Genomic DNA, 23283 nt, shown 5'->3' on the forward strand with positions numbered 1-23283 from the left:
GGGTCAAGGACCATACTCTGAGAACCACTGGCCTGGCTTGTCCATGGTGGAATGGGGGAGGCTTTCTGAGACTTGAAGGGAGGGTCCTCATTATAGGCAGAGGCCTGGAACGCTGCCAATGCAGAGACACTGTCCCAGACGCTGTAGCTGTGGGCTTCAGATTTCTTCCACCTTCCACTAGCAAGGCCAATAATGTGGGTCAGGGAAGCAGTGCTCCTACGAAAGCAAACAAGCTTGCTTTCTGAGCTAAGTGACTCTACAAAGACTAGACTGTTCCATTTCTAAGCTGGAGGAAGAGAGAATGTTCTAGGTTGTCCACCTGATATGTCAGCGCAGATTCTGAATGTGTCAGGAATTTCTCACTTGTGGTTACTTTTTGCCTTTGGTGGCCATGGGCTGCAAGGAAGGTAGTACAGAGCTGACTTCCTTAGGCCCTGGGGTGATGAGAGGAAAGACATTGGGGCTTGGGGCTAAGGATTCAGTCTGTGACATCCTGCTGAGATGACTTATGCAGGGTCAGTGTAACTTTTGAAGGCTACTTAATAGTGTTCTTTATTTGTTTTCTCACTCTTTCCCACTCTGATTTCTCTAACTGGGATGTCCTCTGAGGTTATGTTCATTTTATCTCATTTTTCTTCCAAACGAATGTATCACCCTTATGTATTTTAATGTTTATATAATACTTGGTTTAATTCGCACACTTAATACTGTCTAAGAACCTGGACCCTGGTTTGGTGTTGGGCTAAAATAATCTGGCAAATTACTGGCTCTTCAAAAACATACACATTAAAATAGAATTGTACAGAAACAGCAAATAAATACAAATAATATGTGTTTCAGGGATATGTATTTTAGCTGATGATAGAACGTAACTGATCATAAATGTTCTAAGTGTCAGGGGCCCCTGGGTGGCTCAGTCGATTGAGCTACCAACTCTTGGTTTTGGCTCAGGTCATGATCTCATTGTTCATGGGTTTGAGCCCTGCTGACAGTGTGGAGCCTGCCTGGGATTCTCTCTCTCCCTCTCTTTCTCTCTGCCCCTCCCTGTCTCACACACAGGTGTGTTCTCTTTCTCTCTCAAAATAAATGAACATTAAAAAATACAAATAAATGTTCTAAATGTCTGAGTTACTTCTCTGAAGCAGGTTAGTCATCCTGGGGTCTACCATTAGCTCTGCATTCCGGTCATGGGATACACTAAACTATAATGAGTACATGTGGTAGGGACCAAGTACATGATTCATGGAAAATTATTCTGGGTCATCAGAAAAAGGCAAGCGACAGAGTCAGGTTTCTATTGTCTTTGCTCCTTAAAACAGCAACTGGAGAAGTAGTGTGAAAGTGGACATCTGAAACCCAGCTTTACATTTTTCAGGAAAGATATGTGAGCATTCCTTCTGTGCCCTCCCCTTTTCTGTCCCGAAGCCCCAGTCCATCGGGGTCTTGTGCGTGATGAGAATGCTCAGGCCAGGACCTACGACAAGATGAGACACGTCCAGTGGATTTATTTGGGCTGGTAGTTTTCCTGTGTGCTATTTTGTGACCAGGAAGAGAAACAAACAACCCAAACTCAGTCCTCCTACACAGGAGAGCCACTTACATTTGTCCTGCAAGGAATCGTGGGGCACTTCTCCCTGAGGACTTTCTTCCAAGTCTCCATAATGCAGAACCTTGTGGTTGGGTGAAAGTCGACAGTACCAAAACTTGTCTGAAGGAAAAAAACACACAAATTTATAAGGTAAGTGATTCTGATTTCTAAAAGTATCGACATCCCGGGCGCCTGGGTGGCTCAGTCGGTTAAGTGTCTGACTTCGGCTCAGGTCACGATCTTGCGGTCAGTGAGTTCAAGCCCCGCGTCGGACTCTGCTGACAGCTCGGAGCCTGGAGGCTGCTTTGGATTCTGTGTCTTTCTCTCTCTCTGCCCATCCCCCACTCGTGCTCTGTCTCTGTCTCTGTCTCTCTCAAAAATAAATAAACACTAAATTTTAAGTCTTCAGGAAGGAAGGAATTCTAGAGCCCTGGGCAATAGGCCTCTTGATCTTGATATTTAGTTAGCACCGTTCTGACTAAAATACATTGGGTAACCACTGGGGAGGTTATTAAATCCTTCAGGCATAATGGCAGCAGGTGTTCTGCGGTGGTGGCTTCCAGAGCGTCATTTCATCAGTATTTATAATGACTATGGGCATCCTTCCCTATCCTCTTAGGTCTGGCAAAAGTGGGGAGGGAAATGTAGAAAAAGCAGCTTTCTTGGAACTCCTCTGCTTCCATTTTCCTCTCCGAGATTTTAAAACTGTTGAGGTAATTTACTTGTGCCACATCTTAGTTGCTATACTGAACCCCCACCCCTGGGGCTAATACATGCAAATTAATCAACAAATGGATTTTTAGGATGCCAGTGATACACATAAGGGGTGGAGTTTATGAGGAAACAACCTAAATGATTCAGGGATTTATCCAAAGAATGAGGATATTCACAATCATCTCCTCTCTAATTCCTAGAGTGTAGTCCTCTGAATAGACATGACTAGAAGGGGATTAAGAGGTGCAGTCTTCCCTTTATAAATGAATAAGAATGGGGATGTAATGTATGGCACAGGGAAAACAATCAGTAGTATTGAAACAACTGAGTATGGTGACACATGTAACTACACTTATTGTGGTGACCATTTTGTAATATACGAAGTACTGAATCACTATATTGTACACCTGAAACTCAAAAAATAAAAAAAAAAAATTAAGACAAAAATAAAGAACTAGACATGACCAGGGTCTTAGGACCATACTTACAAATAACTCCCTCAACTTAACCTCCTCTGTGTTCCAAGGTAATAAAAATGAATAAGCCTGAGAGGTAGGGGGGAGGCAAAAACACTTTTTATAGATAAGAAATTTAAATTGTGACAGCAATCTTTGTGAAGCTCTCGAGCAAGGCTGTGCTTAGATGCCTCCTCCTCCAGGAAGCCCTCTGTGATTACTACTGCTGAAGGAACTCTCCTCATCCTCTTGGATGCCCCAGTGTCTTCTTTGATTATTAGTGCCCCCATGTTAAGCATCTTAGTATTTCCCCTTCTTTACCACAAACCCTAGGCAACTTGCCCTCGCAGGTGTACTGCTAACAATGACTGATGGAAGAAGAGGACTCAGGATACTCATGAGCCTGGACAGTGTGAAGCCAGAGCTCTCTAATGACAGCCACTGTCTTCATAATTGCACTGTCCCAATCCCTTGGCACAGTGCCTGGCACATGGGGGTTGCACAGTTGGTGTTGGTTAAATTGATAAATGAGGACCCAAGGGGACTTGGTCAAAATGCTTAAGGCACAAAGCATCTATGACCTTGAAAGCATCTATGACCTGTAAGCCCCTTTGTGCAATGATGCAGTTGGCAAACATGGCGGCCTTGGTCAAGTCACCTCATTACTGTGTCTACAAACATGTATTGCTTTGAAACTGCTCTGACTAGAAAGCTATCACAACATTTTAAAGAAAGGGTTTTTCTATCTAAAATCGCCTGCACTGCAAAGCTTATATTTTAACTAGGACTCTTTTAATAGAAAAGAAAGATTTAAAAATGGAACTAAAAGCCGCACAATGAACAAAGAAAATGCCCCAACTTGATCTACAAAAGCAAAACACCTTTGGGATTCCTATCTTCCTCATCTATAAATAGGGTTTGAGAACTCTTGAAAGTACTCATAATATGGCAATCCACATATTTAAAAGAATCTGAACTCTGCTGGAAAAATCTGGGAGGAAAGGAAAAGTTATTTTCTGGCTAGGGAAACATCTGGCGTTGCTCAATTTTCAAAATTATATCCATACACACAACATAGGTCATTTTCCTGGGAGAGTATTTCAAAGGCAGAGAATAAAGTTATTCCCTGAATAATTCACAGTCATTTCAATTAGGCAAACATGTAATCATCAATTTTCCATGAAGAACACATTTGGGAATCGGATTTGTAATTCACAATAGGAACTGTGAATTCCAAGGGAGCAGGCCATGCTTTGGCCGTGAGTAGCAATAGTGCTCAGGGGGTGGGGGGCCTGAATGACAGGCTGTGGAGGTTCCTCCTCCCCAAAGGGAACTTTTACCTTGCCTACATAGCCTGCGGAGACTGTCCAAAGCCAGCTGGAGAGATTTTCTACGAAGCTTTCTTCCCCTGATACCTTGGCGGTGTGATTTTTAGCTAAGTGAGCAACTGAAGGGTGACAGAAAGCCAGCAAGGAGTCAGTGAGCTAGCTGTGCACTGGGATATACAGGTCTTATTTAGAATAAGGTCCCAACTGGTTCTTTCCAGGGATCCCTGGCTTCTTAAGCTGGGATAAACTCTAAGGGTAATGGTAGGAACCTAAAGCCCAAGGGCCAGTATGATGCAATCAAAGATCAAAGATCATTCATTCTCAATATACTGGTGAGTGTTAAAAAATTTAAGTGGTATAACCAGATATCTTGTGAAGTAAAATGCACAACTTGTGTTCGTTTGTAAGACTTCAAAAGTTTTTGCTGCATATACTTTCAAGGGAAGTTTACTTATCCAGTGAATATTTGCAGAGTGCCTACAATGCATGCAGCACTCTATTAGGTACAGCACAAAAACTGTTAGGGTGAAAGGCAGACGATGAGAGACAAAGCCAAGAAGCTCTAGGGCAACGGGCTCCCTTAGTTCCTAGCGGCAAATAAAAGAAACATGGTGGAAACACTTGTTTCCCAGGTTTGGGAAGTAGGGACAGGGACTCAGGGACTCTGGCCATACTGCAAGGAAAAACAGGGACAGGGAAGGTCTCTTGTGTAACATACGCTTCGATTCAGAAACGAAGACAGACCCGTGGCTGTCTGTCAGGGTTCCTGAAGGCCAAGCAACCATTTTTGCAAAGTTGCCGTTGACATCTGCTTCAAAGGAACCCAAAAGGCTACCCAGAATCCCACCTTAACAATAGCTGGTGCACAACTGACAGAATGTCCTCCTTCCAGGAGGCCTAAATTCTCTTGACTTTTAGGATACCACACTCCTCTAGTTTTCCTCCTTCCTCTGGCTAACTCCCCTCCTATCCTCTAGAAGTTCCTCTTTCTCAGTCCCCTACTGCAATGGTAGAGAGCAAAAAGATCGGTACGTCACCGACCTAAGTGATTGCTCTGTTGCTTCCCATCAAACAGGAAATCTTGGAAGGATGACAAAATGTTGGAAGAGGGGCTGAACTGGCTTGGGGAAGCCGTTTTGACTCATAAACAAATGGATGGATACTGTGCCAGTATCTTCCTCAGGATAAAGGCTGGGGTCATTAGCTCTGGGAAGGTTTCAAGGCATCATAATGTGTGTATGTCGGTCTCAAAGGTGGAGCTGCCGTAAAGCACAACAGGGCTGCCAGCTCTGAGCAGCGAACACACCGGCTCATCGCGTGAGACGATTTCAGTGTCAGCCGGCAGCAGCAGCTTGATTTGCAGTTTCTTTTATGGTAAGAAAAATATGTATTTCTTTTCAAAGCCCAGCATGATGTTACTAGTTCCTCAATCCCTCTGGGCAATGAATGAGTGGATTATGTCATTAGAAGCAATTAGCAGGAGGCAGTGAGAACATTATCAAAGATTGTTTACTAGCATTTAAAGAATAAACAGGAGTTAATATAGAGGTCTTCCAGTCAATTATGAGTATTAGCACATTAATAGCCATTTCTTCATTCCCCAAATTCAAAAACTGACAATTTGGAGACAATATTGTACTTCCTTTTCTTGGTCTGTCTCTGTATGTGTGCGTGTGCGTGCATGCATGCGTGTGCATGTGTGTGTGTGTGTGTGTGGGTGTGTGTGTGTGAAGGATGAGAGAGGAAAGCTGGTTTCAGAGCTCACAAGCCTGCTAAGAAGGTCTCCAGGGCTGATTAAAGCTATTCCCAATGTCACATAGATCATTACAGAGCTAATAACCACTGACAACTGTAATTCTTGCAGCACTGCTTGATAGAACTTTCTGTAATGATGGAAATACTCCACAGATCCTTATCCAATAATAAGAAAAGAAGAATTAAATTTTATTAAATTTCAATTAAATTAGCCATAGGTAGCTTTATCCAACAGTACGACTGATCATCTGTCTTCATCATCAAGGCTGGAGACATGTTTAGGGCTGGCCAGTAGGACCGTAGGGGAGGTGAGCAAGCTGAATAATAGCTACCACTGTTGAAAGTGAAATGCTGGGCAGTTCAGGGAGGCACAGGTCAGCTCTGCCATGGACTCAGGGGGACATCTTTGCCTTGGGTGCAAAGCCCCCAGTTGGCTGGTGACTGCTGGCACAGGGAATCCTGAGAGACCTGTGTTTGGGAAGCAGGTGGCCTTTACTAGAATAAATTTTTAGAGCACTTCCCTTAGGATTTTGGAGCTTTCTCAGGTTAACCTAAAATGTGCAACGTCTTCAATGTGTTCAGGTCTTCCTCCTGCCTAGGCTTGAAGCTTTCCAAGTCACAAAACACGAGGGACTTCAGCAATGCTTTTAAAGGGAAATGGTGATGAGATACAAGATTCCTCTGTTGGTCTAATAAAGGAGGACAATGAATATAGATACAGACAAAGGTCATCCTGCTTTTCAAATCTTCCTCATTTCACCAATCTCCAGAAAGAGACAGGTGTTTTGATTCAGAATTCTGCCTCCCTAGAGACTGCTGTCTCCTTTCACAACAGAAGATGACTCCAGAGCCCCAAGTCCTCTTAAAGATGGTTTGGGCTAATCTGCACTTTGGAGTCAAACAGACCTGGGCTATGCACCTGGCCCTCACACATCATCTAAGTGGCCTTGGCCGAATTATAAGAACCTTAGGGATCCCTGTTCTTCTTTTATTAGGTAATGTTAATAATTATATGAGTAAAACATATATAAGATATCCACTTATGCACCTTTCACAGATCTGGCTCACAAATATTAGTATCTTCCTGTTCTTCCAGTTAATGGTAACCCTCCTGTCTACTACTGGTCCCTCCACCTTTCGAGAACAATGATTATCTGTTATTTTCATCTGCAGGAATGTGCTCTGTCCCTGAAAATCAATTGGATTTTCTTCCTTTGAAAATATGCTTTTATTTTCCCCTTTTTGTTAGAAAAATAAGTTATGATAAGGCTTAATTAAGCCTTAAAAGAAAATTTCAATCAAGGACAGTGGAAGAAACAGCCTGCTCCTACAGGGGTTCTGTGCATGAATAGACCACTTGCCACTAGGTTTTCTGGGTGAGCTAAAAGACCAACGTAAGGTATATCACCCTTGGCAGCAGTGCGGAAGTCTGACAATTCCTTGGGGGGGGGCATGTTTTGGTCACTCCTGAGCTCCAAATTAAGTTTGTCATGTTAGCACTTAGAGAAGGGATGCTGGCCAACAAAATGGACAGTGTTTTCAATGAGAAGCAAAAGTTTCATGTTGTCATTTCTTGAAATGACACAACAATGTGTAGCCCTGGGCTCTTGGCAAGACGATGCAACATGAGTGATTCTGAAAGCCCCTAATCTCTATCTCTGAAATCGAAGGAAAATAGGGAGCAGTTTCTGATCCTGCAGATTCTCATGATGCAAATAATGGCCCTAACACAAACAACTTCTGGAGTTTCATCCGAACTGTCTCCTGCAGAAGCAAGGCAATCTATCTCATTGTGAAGCAGTCTGAACAAGAGCCTTCCATACTCTGTGGTAGGAAGAGAATGGAGTGAGGTTGGCATGTGATATCCATTGCCAATCTACCATCTGTGTTTAAAAACCTATATTCTGAGGATCTACAAGCTAAAATTAATGATAACTATCACTAATGAATGTTTGACAATGTGTAAAACACTACACTGAGTGCTACAGATGCAGGGTTTTATTTAACCCTTATAACTGTTAGATGTAGAAACCATCATCCTTTGACAGATGAGGAAATAGGAACGTAGAGCGATCTAGCGGGTTTCCCAAGACTACCCAGCTAGTGAGTGGGGAAGCAGGCACAAGAATGCAGCTTGATGTGTTTCACATGATTTACTGCGGTTCTAATGTGGTCAGAATTCCAGGAAACCCAGATTTGCGAACATCTACCTCAGTCTAACCAAGTAGCAGAGCTGTGACTGAGGCAGGTAGAATTATGGGTAGGTATTAATGCAGGTCTTCTGGCCAAACAGTGTGGTAAAGGACTCTGTCTGCTTCTCCACTTTCCAGTTCTGTGGGACAAAAAACTCTTTCATATTTTCCCCTATAAAGTTAATACTTGAATCAACTCATCTATATCCAAATCACTGTTGGACAAGTTTCAAGGGAGTGCGGCCGCCATTCCTTCACCGAGTGTTTGCTCTTTAAGCTGTGACGCCACATGGCTGCTCCCCTCTGAGAGCTTCTGTGGAAGTACACCTCTTTCAAAGGATTAAAATGATTTTACATCATATCCTCATTAATCTGTGTAAATCTAAATGGAATGTTTTGATGGGGTGATAGGAAACCAATTTCAGCACAGTCTGCTTTGAATCCCTACTTTTAAGCACACAGACCTAGTCATCAGACTAGGATCTTGTGCTGAAAGTGGATCTTGTGCTTAAATCCATTTACCAAACACCAAAAGGCCTTCCTTTCTGCATCCAGAAGGATGATTTTATATTAAACACAGATGGCCAGGCTCCCTAGGGAGCTTAACTAACGAATTTATAATCTAGGTGCTAATATTTCTTCGTTCATTAGCGAAGTCATTTTTAGAAAACTGGACAAATTTTCAGATAACAGACTAACACCTCTTTAGGCAAAAAACTTTCATTATTATATCTAGAAACAGGATTATTCTAGAGTCCACTAGAATAATTTCACCCTAAAAAGGGAAGACTCATGGCAAAGTAGACTGGAAGGTTATGCTGACTTCTTTTTTTTTTTTAATTTTTTTCAACGTTTTTTATTTATTTTTGGGACAGAGAGAGACAGAGCATGAACGGGGGAGGGGCAGAGAGAGAGGGAGACACAGAATCAGAAACAGGCTCCAGGCTCCGAGCCATCAGCCCAGAGCCTGACGCGGGGCTCGAACTCACAGACCGCGAGATCGTGACCTGGCTGAAGTCGGACGCTTAACCGACTGCGCCACCCAGGCGCCCCAATGCTGACTTCTTTGAATTAAGTTCTGGAGGATCCTAGCTGAACATCAGTGGAGGCATTGGACGGTTTGTGTCTATGTGCCACTTCTCCCCTCCTCCTGCCACTTCTATGTCCTTTGCCCAAGCTGAGTACATAAAAGCTTTATAAATCATCTTATGGGAGCATATGTCCTGACTATTGAGTTTTTCAAAGGTGATGAAGAAATCAGGCATGGAATTGACTCTGGCTAATTGGGCTAAGAGATCATCTAGTCCTATTCTCTCACTTATTAGATAAGAAACTGTAGCCCTGAGAGGTCATGTGTCTGCCTAAAGGCACCCAGCTGGTTATTTAGAGTTGGGAAGCCTAGAATTAAGTCTATTCACTACCAGCTCATTGCTCTTTTCCTACACCATCTCCCTGAAGAGTAGGAGCTACCCTTTGTTTAAGAGCTACATTCATGATCACCCTCCCTCCTTATGCTAACTTCAGGATACAGGCCTTGTTAGCTCCATTTCAGATGGAGAAACTGCCCACAGTCATGCAGCTGGTCAGGAGAAGAGGCAGGACTGTGCCCATTTCATCTGGCTCCAGGTCTCCTGTCCTCACCACCATGCCACATTACCTTCCTGGAATAGGAAGATGTCCAATGCAAGGAATGTGGTGAGAAAGATGTCAATGCAAGAAATGCCCTCTTCCACTGCTCTCCCAAAGTGAGCCTTTCTTAGCACCAGCTGCATCTCAGCCCTTATTATTATTCTGCCCATTGTCCTCTCCCCTGAAGCCCCCTTTGAAGCTCACTGCCATAGCTTTTCAATCTCTGGGAACAACCCGAATTTTCATTCCTCAAGGAAGTTCCGCCATTGGAAGTTCTTTAATATGATTTTTAATGGTAATATTCGAAATAGTTTGAATTTACTCAACATTCAGCACAAAGGCCATTTAAGTAAAGGGCCAGGGGGATGGGCTCAGCAAAAACATGAAATAATGTTTGTCATTAGTGGGTGAGCTCTGTGTCTGAGCAGAACATCCACTGAGTTTCAAAAAGATCTGCCAGAGTTTCTCCTGGGTTGTAACTGGTATCTGTTCTTGGTATAACTGTTAATTCTGATGCTTGTTCCTGGCTATCCCTCAATCTCTTCACCTCTCCCCAGATCTTATTTTTCAGTTTTACTTTCTGTTTGTTTGTAGGACAATATGATAGGAGTATTTTGACTTTTCAGTCAGCAGCCTGTCAAAAGAAAAAGAAAGCAAATAGTGGGACTTCACTTCCCTAAAAACAGCTGGAAGTGCTTCCCACCTATTGGAACTACTCTAATGGTACCCATTTTGACAAGATATTTTTGGATTAAAATTCGTTGAGACAATTCTTGCAAGAATTGTCAATAGAAGTTCTTCTTGCAAGATTATCAAAACTGATTCTATCCCATCTGGGTTCACTGTTACCTGCATCTCCAAATAAAGTAATTTATATCTAGAAGAGAATCAGTATTGGGATTTGGGAATAAGGGGCATCCAGGCTGAAAGTTTCAAGATCAAACCCAACACTAGGTGCCAGCTCTCCTGACAGCAGAGTGAGTCATTAAAAGTAAGGGCCATAGGGTTGCTGGAGTATGAATCCTTGCTCTTCTGCAAGTTGCTCTTTGAGCAAGTTACTTACTTGAGTAAGTTACTTACTCCTCAGTGCCTTAGTTTCCTTATCTGTGAACTGGGCATAATCACAGGATTACCTATGGTTACCATGAGAATGAAATGCATTAAAATAAGAGCCTGGCACATGGTAAGTGCTCAGTACATGTTAGTTGTTCTTGAACAACAGTTCCATGGGTGTTCTGGTAATTCTTTGATTCTCTCTGGGTATGCATCAGTAGTCAAATCTTACCTGGACTGCTATTCCTGTTCTGAGTACAAGGCTGCACAGCCTACTTGTAAACTAGCACCCGTGCCCTGTGATACCCCATGGAGTGGGCCACGGTTCACCCTAGCTGAGGGTGGAGTGGTCCCAAACACAGTACCTTGCCTCCGTCGGCAGTTGAGTTTCCTAAAGCAGGTCCCTTCCACAAGGCGGTTCAGGCGTTGTTGTTTGATCAGCTCCAAGATTTCTGGCTGAATCTTCTCCTTTAGTTCCCTGTGAAGGACAAACATATATTCCATAGCATGCCTTGAGAACAGCGGTTGGTTGAAAGGGCATCATGGGCATGGCTTTCCAAGGACTTTCCGTGGTTTTAAATGCTTACCAAACATTTAAAGAAGAGTTAATACCTATTCTTTTGAAGCTGTTCCAAAAGGTAGAAATGGAAGGAAAACTTCCAAAGTCATCCTATGAGGCTTGATTCCAAAACCAGACAAAGACCTCACTAAAAAGGAGAATTACAGACCAATTTCCCTGATGAACATGGATGCAAAAATTCTCAACAAGATACTAGCAAATCGAATCCAACAGTACATTAAATAATTATTCACCATGATCAAATGGGATTTATTTCTGGGCTGCAGGGCTGGTTCAATATGTGCAAATCAATCAATGTGATACACTACATTAATAAAAGAAAGGAAAAGAACCACATGATCTGCTCAATAGATGCAGAAAAAGCTTTTGACAAAATACAGCATTGTTTCTTGACAAAAACCCTCAAGAAAGCAGGGAAAGAAGGAACATATCTCAACATCACAAAGGCCACATATGAAAGACCCACAGCTAATATCATCCTCAATGGGGAAAAACTGAGTTTTCCCCTTAAGATCAGGAACACGACAGGGATGTCCACTCTCACCACTGTTGTGTAACACAGTATTGGAAGTCCTAGCCTCAGCAATCAGACAACAAGAAAAAATAAAAGGCATACAAATGGGCAAGGAAGAAGTCAAACTTTCACTCTTTGCAGACAACATGATATTCTATGTGGGAAACTAAAAGACTAGACCAAAAAACTGCTAGAACTGATACATGAATTCAGCAAAGTCACAGGATATAAAATCAACATACAGAAATCATTTTGCATTTCTATATAACAATAACGAAGCAGTAGAAAGAGAAATCAAGGAATCGATCTCATTTACAATTGCACCAAAACTGTAAGATACCTAGGAATAAATCTAACCAAAGAGGTAAAAGATCTATCTCCTGAAAACTATAGAAAGTTTATGAAAGAAACTGAAGAAGACACAAAAGAAATGGAAAAACATTTCATGCTCACAGATTGGAAGGACACATGTTATTAAAACGTCTATACTACCCAAAGCAATCCACACATTCAGTGCAATCCCTATCAAAATAACACCAGATTTTTTCACAGAGCTAGAACAAACAATCCTAAAATTTGTATGGAATCACAAAAGACCCCAGATAGCCAAAGTAATGTTGAAAAAGAAAACCAAAGCTGGAGACATTACAATTCCAGACTTCAACCTGTATTACAAAGCTGTAATCATCAAGACAGTATGGTACTAGCACAAAAACAGACACACAGATCAGTGGAACAGAATGGAGAAACCAGAAATGGACCCATAAATGTATGGCCACTAATCTTTGACAAAACAGGAAAGAGTATCCAATGGAAAAAAGACAGTCTCTTCAGCAAATGGTGCTGGGAAAACTGGATAGTGACTTGTAGAAGAATGAACCTGGACCACCTTATTACATCATATACAAAAATAAACTCAAAATGGATGAAAGACCTAAATGTAAGACAGGAAGCCACCAAGATCCCAGCAGAGAAAACAGGCAACAACCTCTTTGACCTCGGTTGCAGCAACTTCTTACTAGACATGTCTCTGGAGGCAAGGGAAATAAAAACAAAAATGAACTATTGGGACCTCATCAAGATAAAAAGCTACTACACAGCAAAGGAAACAATCAACAAAACTAAAAGGAAACTGACAGAGAGAAGATATTTGCAAAGGACATATCAGATAAAGGGTTAGTATCCAAAATCTACAAAGAACTTACCAAACTCGACACCCAAAACACAATCCAGTGAAGAAATGGGCAGAAGACATGAATAAATGCTTTTCCAAAGAAGATATCCAGATGGCTGACAGATGTATGAAAAGATGCTCGACATCACTCATCATCAGGGAAATACAAATCAAAACCAACTGAGATACCACCTCACACCTCTCAGAATGACTAAGATTAACAACTCAGGAAACAACATACGTTGGTGAGAATGTGGAGAAAGGGGAACACTTTTGCATTTGGTGGGAATGCAAACTGGCGTAGCCACTCTGGAAAATAGTATGGAGGTTCCTCAAAAAATTAAAAATAGAACCACCCTATGATCCAGGAATTGCGCTACTAAGTATTTATCCAAAGAATGCAAAAAACTGATTCAAATGGGCACATGTACCCCAATGTTTATAGCAGTGCCATCAACAATAGTCAAAGTATGGAAAGAGCCCCAATGTCCATCAACTGATGAATGGATAAAGAAGATGTGGCATGCGCGCACGCGCGCGCGCGCACACACACACACACACACACACACACACACACACACAATGGAATACTACTAAACGATAAAAAAGAATGAAATCTTGCCATTTGCAAGACACTAGAGTATATTATGCTAAGCAAAATAAGTCAGTCAGAGAAAGACATATCAAATGATTTAACTCATATGTGAAATTAAAGAAACAAAACAGATGAACATAGAGGAAGGAAAAAAAAATAAAAACAGAGAGGGAGGCAAACCATAAGAGACTCTTAAATACAGAGAACAAACTAAGGGTCGTTAGAGGGGAAGTTGGTGGGGGATGGGCTAAATGGGTGATGGGCATTTAGGAGGGTGTTTGCTGGGATAAGCACTGGGTATCATATATATGAGATGAATCACTAAATTCGACTCCTGAAACCAATACCATACTATACGTTAACTAACTTGAATTTAGATAAAAATAAAATAAAGTAAGAAACAAAAAGAAAAAGAAAGGGCATCATGGGCAGATGGGGCAGGGAAGTGCAAGTTGCATCTTTCCACGACCATCCCACTACCTCCCAAGTTGGTGCTTTAGAGAATTATTTATTAAGAGTTAGTGGATGGGGTTATCTGTTATAACAACACTATAGATTCTCTGACATTTACAGAATACCCACAAAAGCACCAGCCGCTTCAGTGACGTTTTTCTAGACCAAAGTCTCCTGAGAAATTTCTTCCGTTTCACAAGTCATAGATATAAATGCATGCAGAAACTCACTAGACTCTGCCAAGACAATAAATATTTGGTCACATTTCCCCCCTACAGCAGGTAAACTCATAGACTACACCTACGATCTGACCAAATAGCATTACTGGTCAGTCCCGTAATTACTAATTCCACAGCAAACACTATATCCTGGGCAAACCACAGGTATTCCGTTCTGTCTCACAGATGGGAAAAACACATCGCCCCAGACTCCAGCCTACAGAGATTGGGACAATCATGGGATAAATTAAGGATTATTTGCATCTGGTGTAGGGCTAATATAAAGTTGTTTTAGATGTACTATGCCATAAAGAGATCAGAAAGAGTACAATGGCTTCTAAATCTTTCTTTAAAGAGCATAATTTTTTTATCATGTGAAATTTTATGTAGCACCCTAGTGTTTGAGTCCGGTAAAGCTAGAACTGTTCTAGCTGATGCTGGGCAGGAAGAACCCTCAGTAGAGGTGAAGTATTGATTTGAACATAGATCTAGAACTCAGAAAACTAGGGTTTCAACCTAAACTCTGCCCATGACTCATTTTTCATGTAGGTCTCAGCTTCCCCATCTGTAAAATGGGGATAAGAATCTTTTCTGGGAAACTGCTGTGACTCACAAGGGACACAGTATGAGTGCAAATGCTCTATAAGCACCGGACAGGAACACAAGGTATTACTGAATTTGCTTTGATAATATTCTCTCCTTTCCTCAGGCCACCTCTCCTTGTGACCATATTTCACTGTAGTCAAGGCTCACATATCTGGCAGCTTCAATTTTAACTCTGGACCTGTTCTGGACTGTAGGCAAGCTGTCTCCACACGGTGTTTGGTTCACGGGTGGGGAAGGCACTCACTCTGGGTAAGTGTCTGCTATGAGCAGCTAGTGTCCTGTCCCATTTTAGCTCATCCCCTTCCTGTTTTCTCTCAAAATAGCTCATGTTTTGGGAATATTTATCAGTGTCATTAGTAAATGGGCAGTATTTCCATTTTACAGGTGGAGAAACAGTTCACAGAGGTTAAGTGTGGAATAGGGGTACAAACTTAAATCTTCTGCATACAAACTGCTCCTATTTATATGTGAGAAAAAGAGAATTAACAAGTTACATCAGGGTGCCTGGGTGGCTCAGTCAGTTAAGTGTCTGACTCTTGGTCGTGGCTCAGGTCATGATCTCACAATTCATGGGTTTGAGCCCTACAAGGGGCTCTGCACTGGCAGTGTGGAGACTGCTTGGGATTCTCTCTCTCTTTCCTTCTCTCTCTGTCCCTTCCCCACTCATGCTGTCCCTGTCTCTCTCAAAATAAATAAATAAACTTAGAAAAAAATTTAAAAAGTTACATCAAAGGATCTGGCCATTATCTAATGGGGTATGCCAGTACACTCTGCTAATACATATTTTAAACTCAAATGGCTTCAAATCTCTTGTCATTTGATACTGTTCCAATTGAGCATTTATAAAGCATAATATGGAGATTCATCCCTAATAATACAGCTTGGTATATTTGTAAAGCTGTTCCTGTGCAGGCCTCCAGGGTCTCATCTCAGGCTTTCAGATCACTAAAGCTATTTATTATCAATGCTCAGCTTTTGTAAAATGGACTTAGTATATTGCAGCTTTGATGAACCCTGCTCTGAATGGGAGAAGAAGGTGGGGGAATTGCCAGGGCAGTCATACACAACAATAAATCACTGCTCCTGACTTCCAAGTCAGGGCGATGGGGCAGAGAGGACAAGACTGTACTGCGGGATGAAGAAATCACTGGAGAGAGGGTTTGGGAATTTCTTTGATTTTTAGGTTAAGATGTATCTTTAAAGAATAGTTTTGGTAGGCTAAAACTCAATTATTAAAAAAAAGGAGATAAAGATGCAGAGAAGAGGACTAAAAGGAGGAAATAAGTGAAAGTACTTCTGAGTAATTTTAGTTGATGATTTATGACATCTTAGTGTGAGCCCCAGATGTGCTCATCATGACACATTCCATTATGGAACCAGCCCCGGGAGACAGACCACTGGAATGAGTGAATCTGCTGCTGCAAGAGTTAGCCTTTCCTTATTATGAACCCCAAAGGCCTCCAAAACATGAATGGACAATGAGAAAAAGGGGACAACTTTTCTGTTTTCTAAGTGATTTTCCTCTTCTTTCCGTGCAAATGGGACTCAGTTGCTATAAAATTCATTCAAATTAGGAAAACATAGGTAAAACCCACATGGTGTGTCTGTGGATGAGATCTGACCTCAGAATAATCCAGGCAACAACACCACGGGCTAGATTTGGGGTTTGAAATTCTCAGCTTGGGGTGAATGAGGCCAAGGTCATGGGTTCACTGCCTTTGCTTTGATAGATATCCTTCTTATTCTATTTAAAGGCCTTGTAAATAAATAAAGGAAGAATGATTAAAGGGGGTAGGTTAAATGAATGTGTGAAGGACAACTCCAAGTCCAGCATGTTTCTGGAAGAGGATCCCAGGTATGAGTCCAGTGAGGCCAGCACCATATACAGAAGACAGACGTACCACTAGACTGGTGCGATGCCCCTCTGCACCTGTGGTCTGCCCTACTGAGCTGCTACTCAGCGCTCACCTACAGTAGAGGTTGGCTCACTTTTTCAGTAAAAGGCCAGGTAGTAAATATTTCAGGCTCCATGGGCCATACACTGTCTGGCAACTACTCAGCTCTGCCATAGCAGAGTGAAAGCAGTCGTCAGTATGTAAACACACGAACGTGGCTGTGTTCCAATGAAACTGCATTTATAGAAACAGGGAGTGAGTGTGATTTGGCCCAAGAGCCATCTATGCTTTGCTGACCCCTGATCTAACATGGCTCTGTGAAGACTTTGGGTGGGTTGAATGACAGTGTCTGTTTCATGGAAATTGATCTGTCTGTGTTGACACTGGAGGGCCTCCAAATTCAGTCTTTGTACTTCCTCTGCTCTTTATATTACAGACTCAGGACTTTAAATAGCAACTTTATGCTGACAACTTCCCAAATTTGTATTTCCAACCTGGACCTTTCCGTTCAACTCCAGATTCATCAATCCAACTGCCTATTTGGATGTCTCATAGACACCTCAAACTTGACAGGTCCAAAGCTGAACTCCTGACCCCCTGTGCTAACATCTTCCACTCTCTCTATCCTTTAGTTGTTCAGCCCAAACAAAACCCTGAGCTCATCCTCAACACCTCTCTTTCTCTTACACACCACATCCAATCAATCAGGAAATACCTTTCTTATCTTCAAAATCTATCTAATCTATATCATTTTGTTCTTGGATTATTTAAGTAACTTCCTTACTGATCTGTTTCCAAACTTGCCTCCCTGGAGTCCATTCCCAATATAGTAGCAAGAGGGATCATTTAGAAACCCACGTCAGAGCATGCCAATCTTCTGCTCAAAACCCTCCAATGGCTCCCCAACAAGGCCCTCCATACCAACTTCCAGCCTCTTCTCTGGTCTTACTTCCTATTGTTCTCCCCCTTGCTTACTCTTTTCTAGCCACTCTGGCCTTCTTTATTGAGCACCTGGACCTACTCCTACCTCAGGGCCTTTGTACTGTTGGTTCTCTCTGCTGTATTCTTCTCCTAAATGCACACATAGCCTGCTCCCTTAAACATCTTTACTGAAATGTTACCATCCCAACTAGAGGGATCTACTCTGACCACATTATTTAAAACTTCCAGCTCTCCATTCCCATGGTCTTTATCCTCTTTTAACATGCTATCATCTTATTTACTGTGTTTATTGTCTGTTTCTCTCCACAACAATACAATCACGATAGGGTGAGAATTAAGTCCTCTTTACTGCTGAATCACCAACACATAGAACAGCATGTGGCAGGCATTTGATAAGTATTTGTCAAGTGCACTGAACACTGAAAATTGTGTAACTGACCAGACCATTCTACCGGCACTGGTTAAGAGAAAGCATTGAGCAAAGCTTGTGGCCAGTCTTTAGTGAGGAGGCAGATATGCAGCATAGGCATTGGCCTTATTTCCGGCTCTGTTTAATTTTACTTTTTCTTTCTTACCTATACTTCTCCTGTACCTTCTGAGATAAGGCAGGGGAGGCACATACGAAGACATTCATAGTGTCAGTTTTATCATTTACATTTCAACAGTGTGACCACATGTTCAATTCTGGTTATCAGCTAATGGGTAAGAGTGAACATTTCTCTTAGTGGATATTATGTGCCAGGCATATGCTAAATGCTTTTAAAGAACTAGGTCATGCACATAACGATGCAACAATGTATACGCTTTAATCATCTTCCTTTTTAGACATTAACAACAGCAGGCTTAGGATGGGTTACGTAACTTGTCTACAGAGCCATATTGGTAGGTGGTGGCCTTGGAGTCTGATTCCAGATCTGTTAGCTGCCTGGGTGTGGATGTGCTACCTTTTGCTACTATGCTTCATTGGTGTTTATCCCTGCCTCTCTTCTCCCCAATATAGTGTTAAATGACCTATTTTTGGACTATTCAAGCTTTTTATATCCATTAACTCGGATTAATTGTGTGGATGGACTTATTGTCCCTGTAAAGTCATGCTAAGTGGAGAAAAACAAATATCTCCTCTCTGCAACAATGAGTTAAGAGCTAAGAAATAGAACAGAGCTTCTTCACCCCACTGAATATCCCCCCCCCCCCTAAATAATTACTCATACAGGGTGTGCATTTTTCTTCTCGGGAAACATCAACGTTTTATAATAATGGGATGTGTGCCTCAAAGCATCTTTGTGGCACTTAGGTTTGCCACCGTGTTGTGTGCGATAGTCACAGAGGCGACCAGGTGAGGGGGGGTGCACTACGGGGGTCAAGAGGCTGGTGAGGGTGTGGCCAGTGGGGTTCAGTCAAGCCCCAGGTAAGTCATCGTCCCAGTCCTCAAAATGAAAAGCTTAAACTGGATGACCTTGAAGGTGCTTTTCAGTTCTAAATTTCTAATATCCTAATTCCTGAGCTTGGGTGAGATGTGTCTCCTCTATGTTCTCATGACAACCCCTACCCGTGCTTCTTCCAACCAAGCCCAGTCTGTGGTAACCCTGCAACCCCAGTTTCACAATCTTGGACAGTGGGAGGTCAAGTGCCTCTGGTTCTCTGCCTGTCCCCATCACCTTGGGCAGAGCTGAGAAGGTAGGAGTCATTTGATACATATTTGTTATGTGAATTAATGAATGAATACAAACAATCATACATGTGTTGACTTTCTCTCTGTTGACTTGAGTTTGTTCTCCGAGCCATTTTGGCAGCTTTTAGGCTTCCTCCAATCCCACACTGAGTTCTTGTCTAGTTGGTCACTCAACAGACAAAGCATCACTGGACGAGAAGCTGGAGGAGGCTGGCTGCCAACTGCCCATCTCAGAGGCCAGGATAATGATCAGGCTGGTTCATGGGCTCCACCCCACTTAAATTGCTATAGTTTCTGACAAGTCTTCATGACTTATTGCAACTATACCAAGAGCTCTAGTGAGCTGAGGTGCTTTTCAGTCCTGTGGCCAAATGATGCTGCCAAAGCTACATACATACCCAAGATTTCCTTTATATTTGTATGGCTCCCCCTTATGTAATAAATGTAAAGATAAGAGCTTCTTGTAATCAAGAGAATACTTCAGAATGTCACGGGCAGAGCCTCAGGAGATAAAGATATGAAGCCAAAAACAGGTGCAAAGGATTCACACTTCACATGCGGTTAACATTTCTACTTAGAATAAAGTCATGGTCAAACATTAATTGGAATCCCTCGGCCTCAACTGAGTGGTCTCTTAAAGTCTCCCTTTAGGCTTTAAGAATTGGTGTCAAAAAATAAGTTTCCTCGTGTTTACACATCCGCTGAAACAAACCTTATGAAATCCAACATTTCAGGACTGTAGGCCCTGGGATGGGGTGAGGCAGAATTGTCCCCCTCTGCAAATAAGAAACTATGTCTCTGAGGGGTCAATCATTTATGTGAGGGGCTTTCTTTCTGGTAGGACTAGCTGGACCCTCTGGCTGAGGACCAGTGGCAAAGCCCTGGCAATGCCTGCTGCACAGCTGGCTGATGCTCAATGCAGGTGTGATTCAAGTCTCACGATGCAAGCCAAAGACCCTCAGGAAGCGCTTCTCTCCCTTGCACCTAATGTCACCCTCACTAACATCTGCAGTTCCGCTCCACAGCCTCTAACCGTGGTTCTTAGGGCCTGAAAATAAACACATAGTATACAGTTTGGCTATTGTCTTTTCAGACCTGTGAACTTTCTTTTTCTTAAAAAATTTTTAAATGTTTATTCATTTTTGAGAGGCAGAGACAGAGTGTGAGTGGGGGAGGGGCAGAGAGAGAGGGGGACACAGAATCTGAAGCAGGTTGCAGGCTTTGAGCTGTCAGCACAGGGGGCGTGAACTCATAGACCACAAGATTATGACCTGAGCTGAAGTCAGACACTCAACCAACTGAGCCATCCAGGCACCCTGACCTGTGAACTTTCTTAAACCTCATCTTAGTCTTGCACTTTGCAAAGGAGCTCTGATGGGGTGGACAGAGCATTGGTTGAGGGATCAGTGGGCTGGAGTTCAAGTCCTGGCTCCTCACCTCTCTGGTCTATACCTGCTCCTTGAATGGGAGTAAGATCTACCTACTTCATATGGATGTGAGGAAATGAAATAGCGGGAGGGGCTGCTTTGCAAACTGCCAAGTATTAAAAAGGTCAAATATTTAAGAGTAAAAGACAGAAAGAGGGGTAGAAAGAAAAAGGATAAGAGACAGAGACCGAGAGGGTTAGTTAATGTCATAATGACACCTATACTGTAGGTTTGCTTCACCAAAAGTTCAGAAGAAGCTGTGTCCGGTCTTCTGCAGGAAGAATGAGAATAAATATCACTTTCCTTACCACTCCCTGCCTTTTCTCCTGTTTGCTTCTGTATAAATTATAAGGGTAACAAAACTGACCTGGCTCTTAGAAAAAGACAAGGGAAGATCAATAGGCCAGTTCTAAGAAAAGATGAATCAAAAAAAAAAAAATCCCCAAAACAAAACAGTCTCTGTGTTGAAGGTGCAGGGCATCCCCAAGATAGAGGTATGTGAAACGGCAACTGGTGCTGCAAAGTCCTATAAAAAGAGGGCCTGCTTCCTCTCCTTCTCAGGCCTGCAGGCTGATGGGCAAGCAGGTGATGCACGATGCTCTGCCACGAGGCAAAGCTGAGGGGGCAGGGAGAAGTGGATCTCTCTCTTCCTCTCAATCTGTCTCTTCCACCCATGACTTCAGTGTTCATATTGCCCGAATTATCAGTGGTCCTTGCTCTTGTCAATCAAAGGGACCTACCGAGAATAGCTACACAGGCAAAAAAATTTTGTCCCGGGTGTTAGGAAAGGTCCCCCCCACTTTTCGACTATGAATTCTCAGAGGACTCATCAGTCACCAGGCCACTTCCTGGTTTGGGTCCTGCTGCCAGCACTGTGCCTGCCTTCCCCTCAGCCAGCCCTGCCCAGCCTTCCTTCCTCAGGGAGCTGCTGAGACTTGAGGAACCCAACTGACATTGCCTGGAGTGTCTTTTGTTGGCCTTCTGTAAGGATCTCATGAGACAGCCCACGACAGGCCTTCAGACCAGAAGTGTTGGGTCAGAGCCTTCAAGGAGACAGAGGACAGCGGTTACTTACAAAATCGGGCGAGACTGGAAATCTTCCTGGTTCATCCTCTCAGACTGGCGGATTTTCAGGATCTCGGTGTAGCTCAGGTTCTGCAGTTTGCACTTGAACTGATCCAGGGAGCTAGGCTTGGTTGTGAGAGCTCTCATAACCTGCTCCTTCACCACCTGCATTACCTGTAGATGAAAGGAAGACCATAATTTTCCTGGGGGCCGTCCTTGCCCATTGGAAAAAATCTTCCGGAGATAATGGCTCCCTACCTCCCTTGACTTGCACTCTCTGCCCAAACCTTGAGAGTGCTTTTCCAAAGAGTAGACTACCATGATGTACATCTTCAACTTTGTCTTGTACCTGTAGAACCACAAGGAAGGAGATGGATGGACTAACTTGGGGTTGGGGATGAGAGGCCTGGCTGGGAGGAGTGGTCCATTTGCTCGATATATTACATGTCTGTGCTGAAGCCAACACCACGGACAATGCAAACTTGAAAAGCAAAAGAAGTCCAAGAGGCAGTGAGGACTCTGCATTACCATTATTTTTTCTGGAAGAATATCACTGAGACACAATCAACTGTGGAAGTTTGGTTGGCACCGGTTCAAATGAACGCGAAACGATACTCACACTCGCCCTTCCCAGAATGTTTTCCCCATGTAGTTAAGGCCTGAGTGTTCATACAAATGAGGGATTTGAAAATGCACACGTGCCTTCTTGAGCCAGGCACAAAAAAAAAAAAAAAAGAAGTCTATTAAATAGAACAGACATATCCCACTGGAAGCCTCAAGAAAAAAAGAATATGGTAATGTGCTATCCAGCCCACAAGGAGGCAATTAAACATTGCCTCCATTAATGTGGATTCATCTTCATCAGAATTTATAAAGCAGGGAAAGACTAGAGAACACAGAGGCATCCAAGACACTTGCAGTAATCTCCCTGCTTCTTTTTTTATCCTCTACTGCAAATGAAAACAATTGTTACCATTGACAAGGTAGTTACTATGTGCCAGATACTATGCTGGTGCATTATATATGTTCTCTCTCTTAATCCACTCAAATTTATGAGTTAGATGTGATCATCATTCTACTTAGATATAAAGAAACTGAGGCTTTGAAATGTTCAGTAACTAGTTCAAAATCCTCTGACTGGTTGGTGGTGGATGAGTTGGGATTTGAACCCTAGGGTGTGAACACTCTACTACACTGCCAATCATGCCACCATCCTTGGGGTCAATAGGTAACTTAAAAATACGAAAAAAATCACAAATGCAACTCAATTATATGCTAGATTTTGTGCCAGGCAGATTTTTTATTCATCATCTCATTTAATCTTCCTTCCAATCCAGCAGAATAGGTGTTATTACCACTCCTTTAAAGATGAAGAAACTGAGACTGAATGATGGAGGACTTATCCAAGGCTACACATATCTAGTTGAG

General features: G+C 42.6%; 1 protein-coding gene across 7 annotated transcripts in view; it reads right to left on the reverse strand.

The window, feature by feature from the left end:
* Positions 1-23283, reverse strand: part of ELMO1 (engulfment and cell motility 1) — a 545925-nt gene that overhangs the window by 23333 nt on the left and 499309 nt on the right. For all 7 annotated transcript variants that reach the window (XM_060633905.3, XM_060633903.3, XM_078440523.2 and 4 more), the window contains 3 exons: positions 21866-22029; positions 11080-11192; positions 1601-1708 (listed from right to left, as the gene is read on the reverse strand). In XM_060633905.3, coding sequence (XP_060489888.2) covers positions 1601-1708; positions 11080-11192; positions 21866-22029 — 385 coding nt within the window. The remainder of the gene's footprint in view (positions 1-1600; positions 1709-11079; positions 11193-21865; positions 22030-23283) is intronic.

This window comes from Panthera onca, chromosome A2 (assembly GCF_046562875.1).
Source record: "Panthera onca isolate mPanOnc1 chromosome A2, mPanOnc1 haplotype 2, whole genome shotgun sequence".
NCBI classification, from domain to species: domain Eukaryota; kingdom Metazoa; phylum Chordata; class Mammalia; order Carnivora; family Felidae; genus Panthera; species Panthera onca.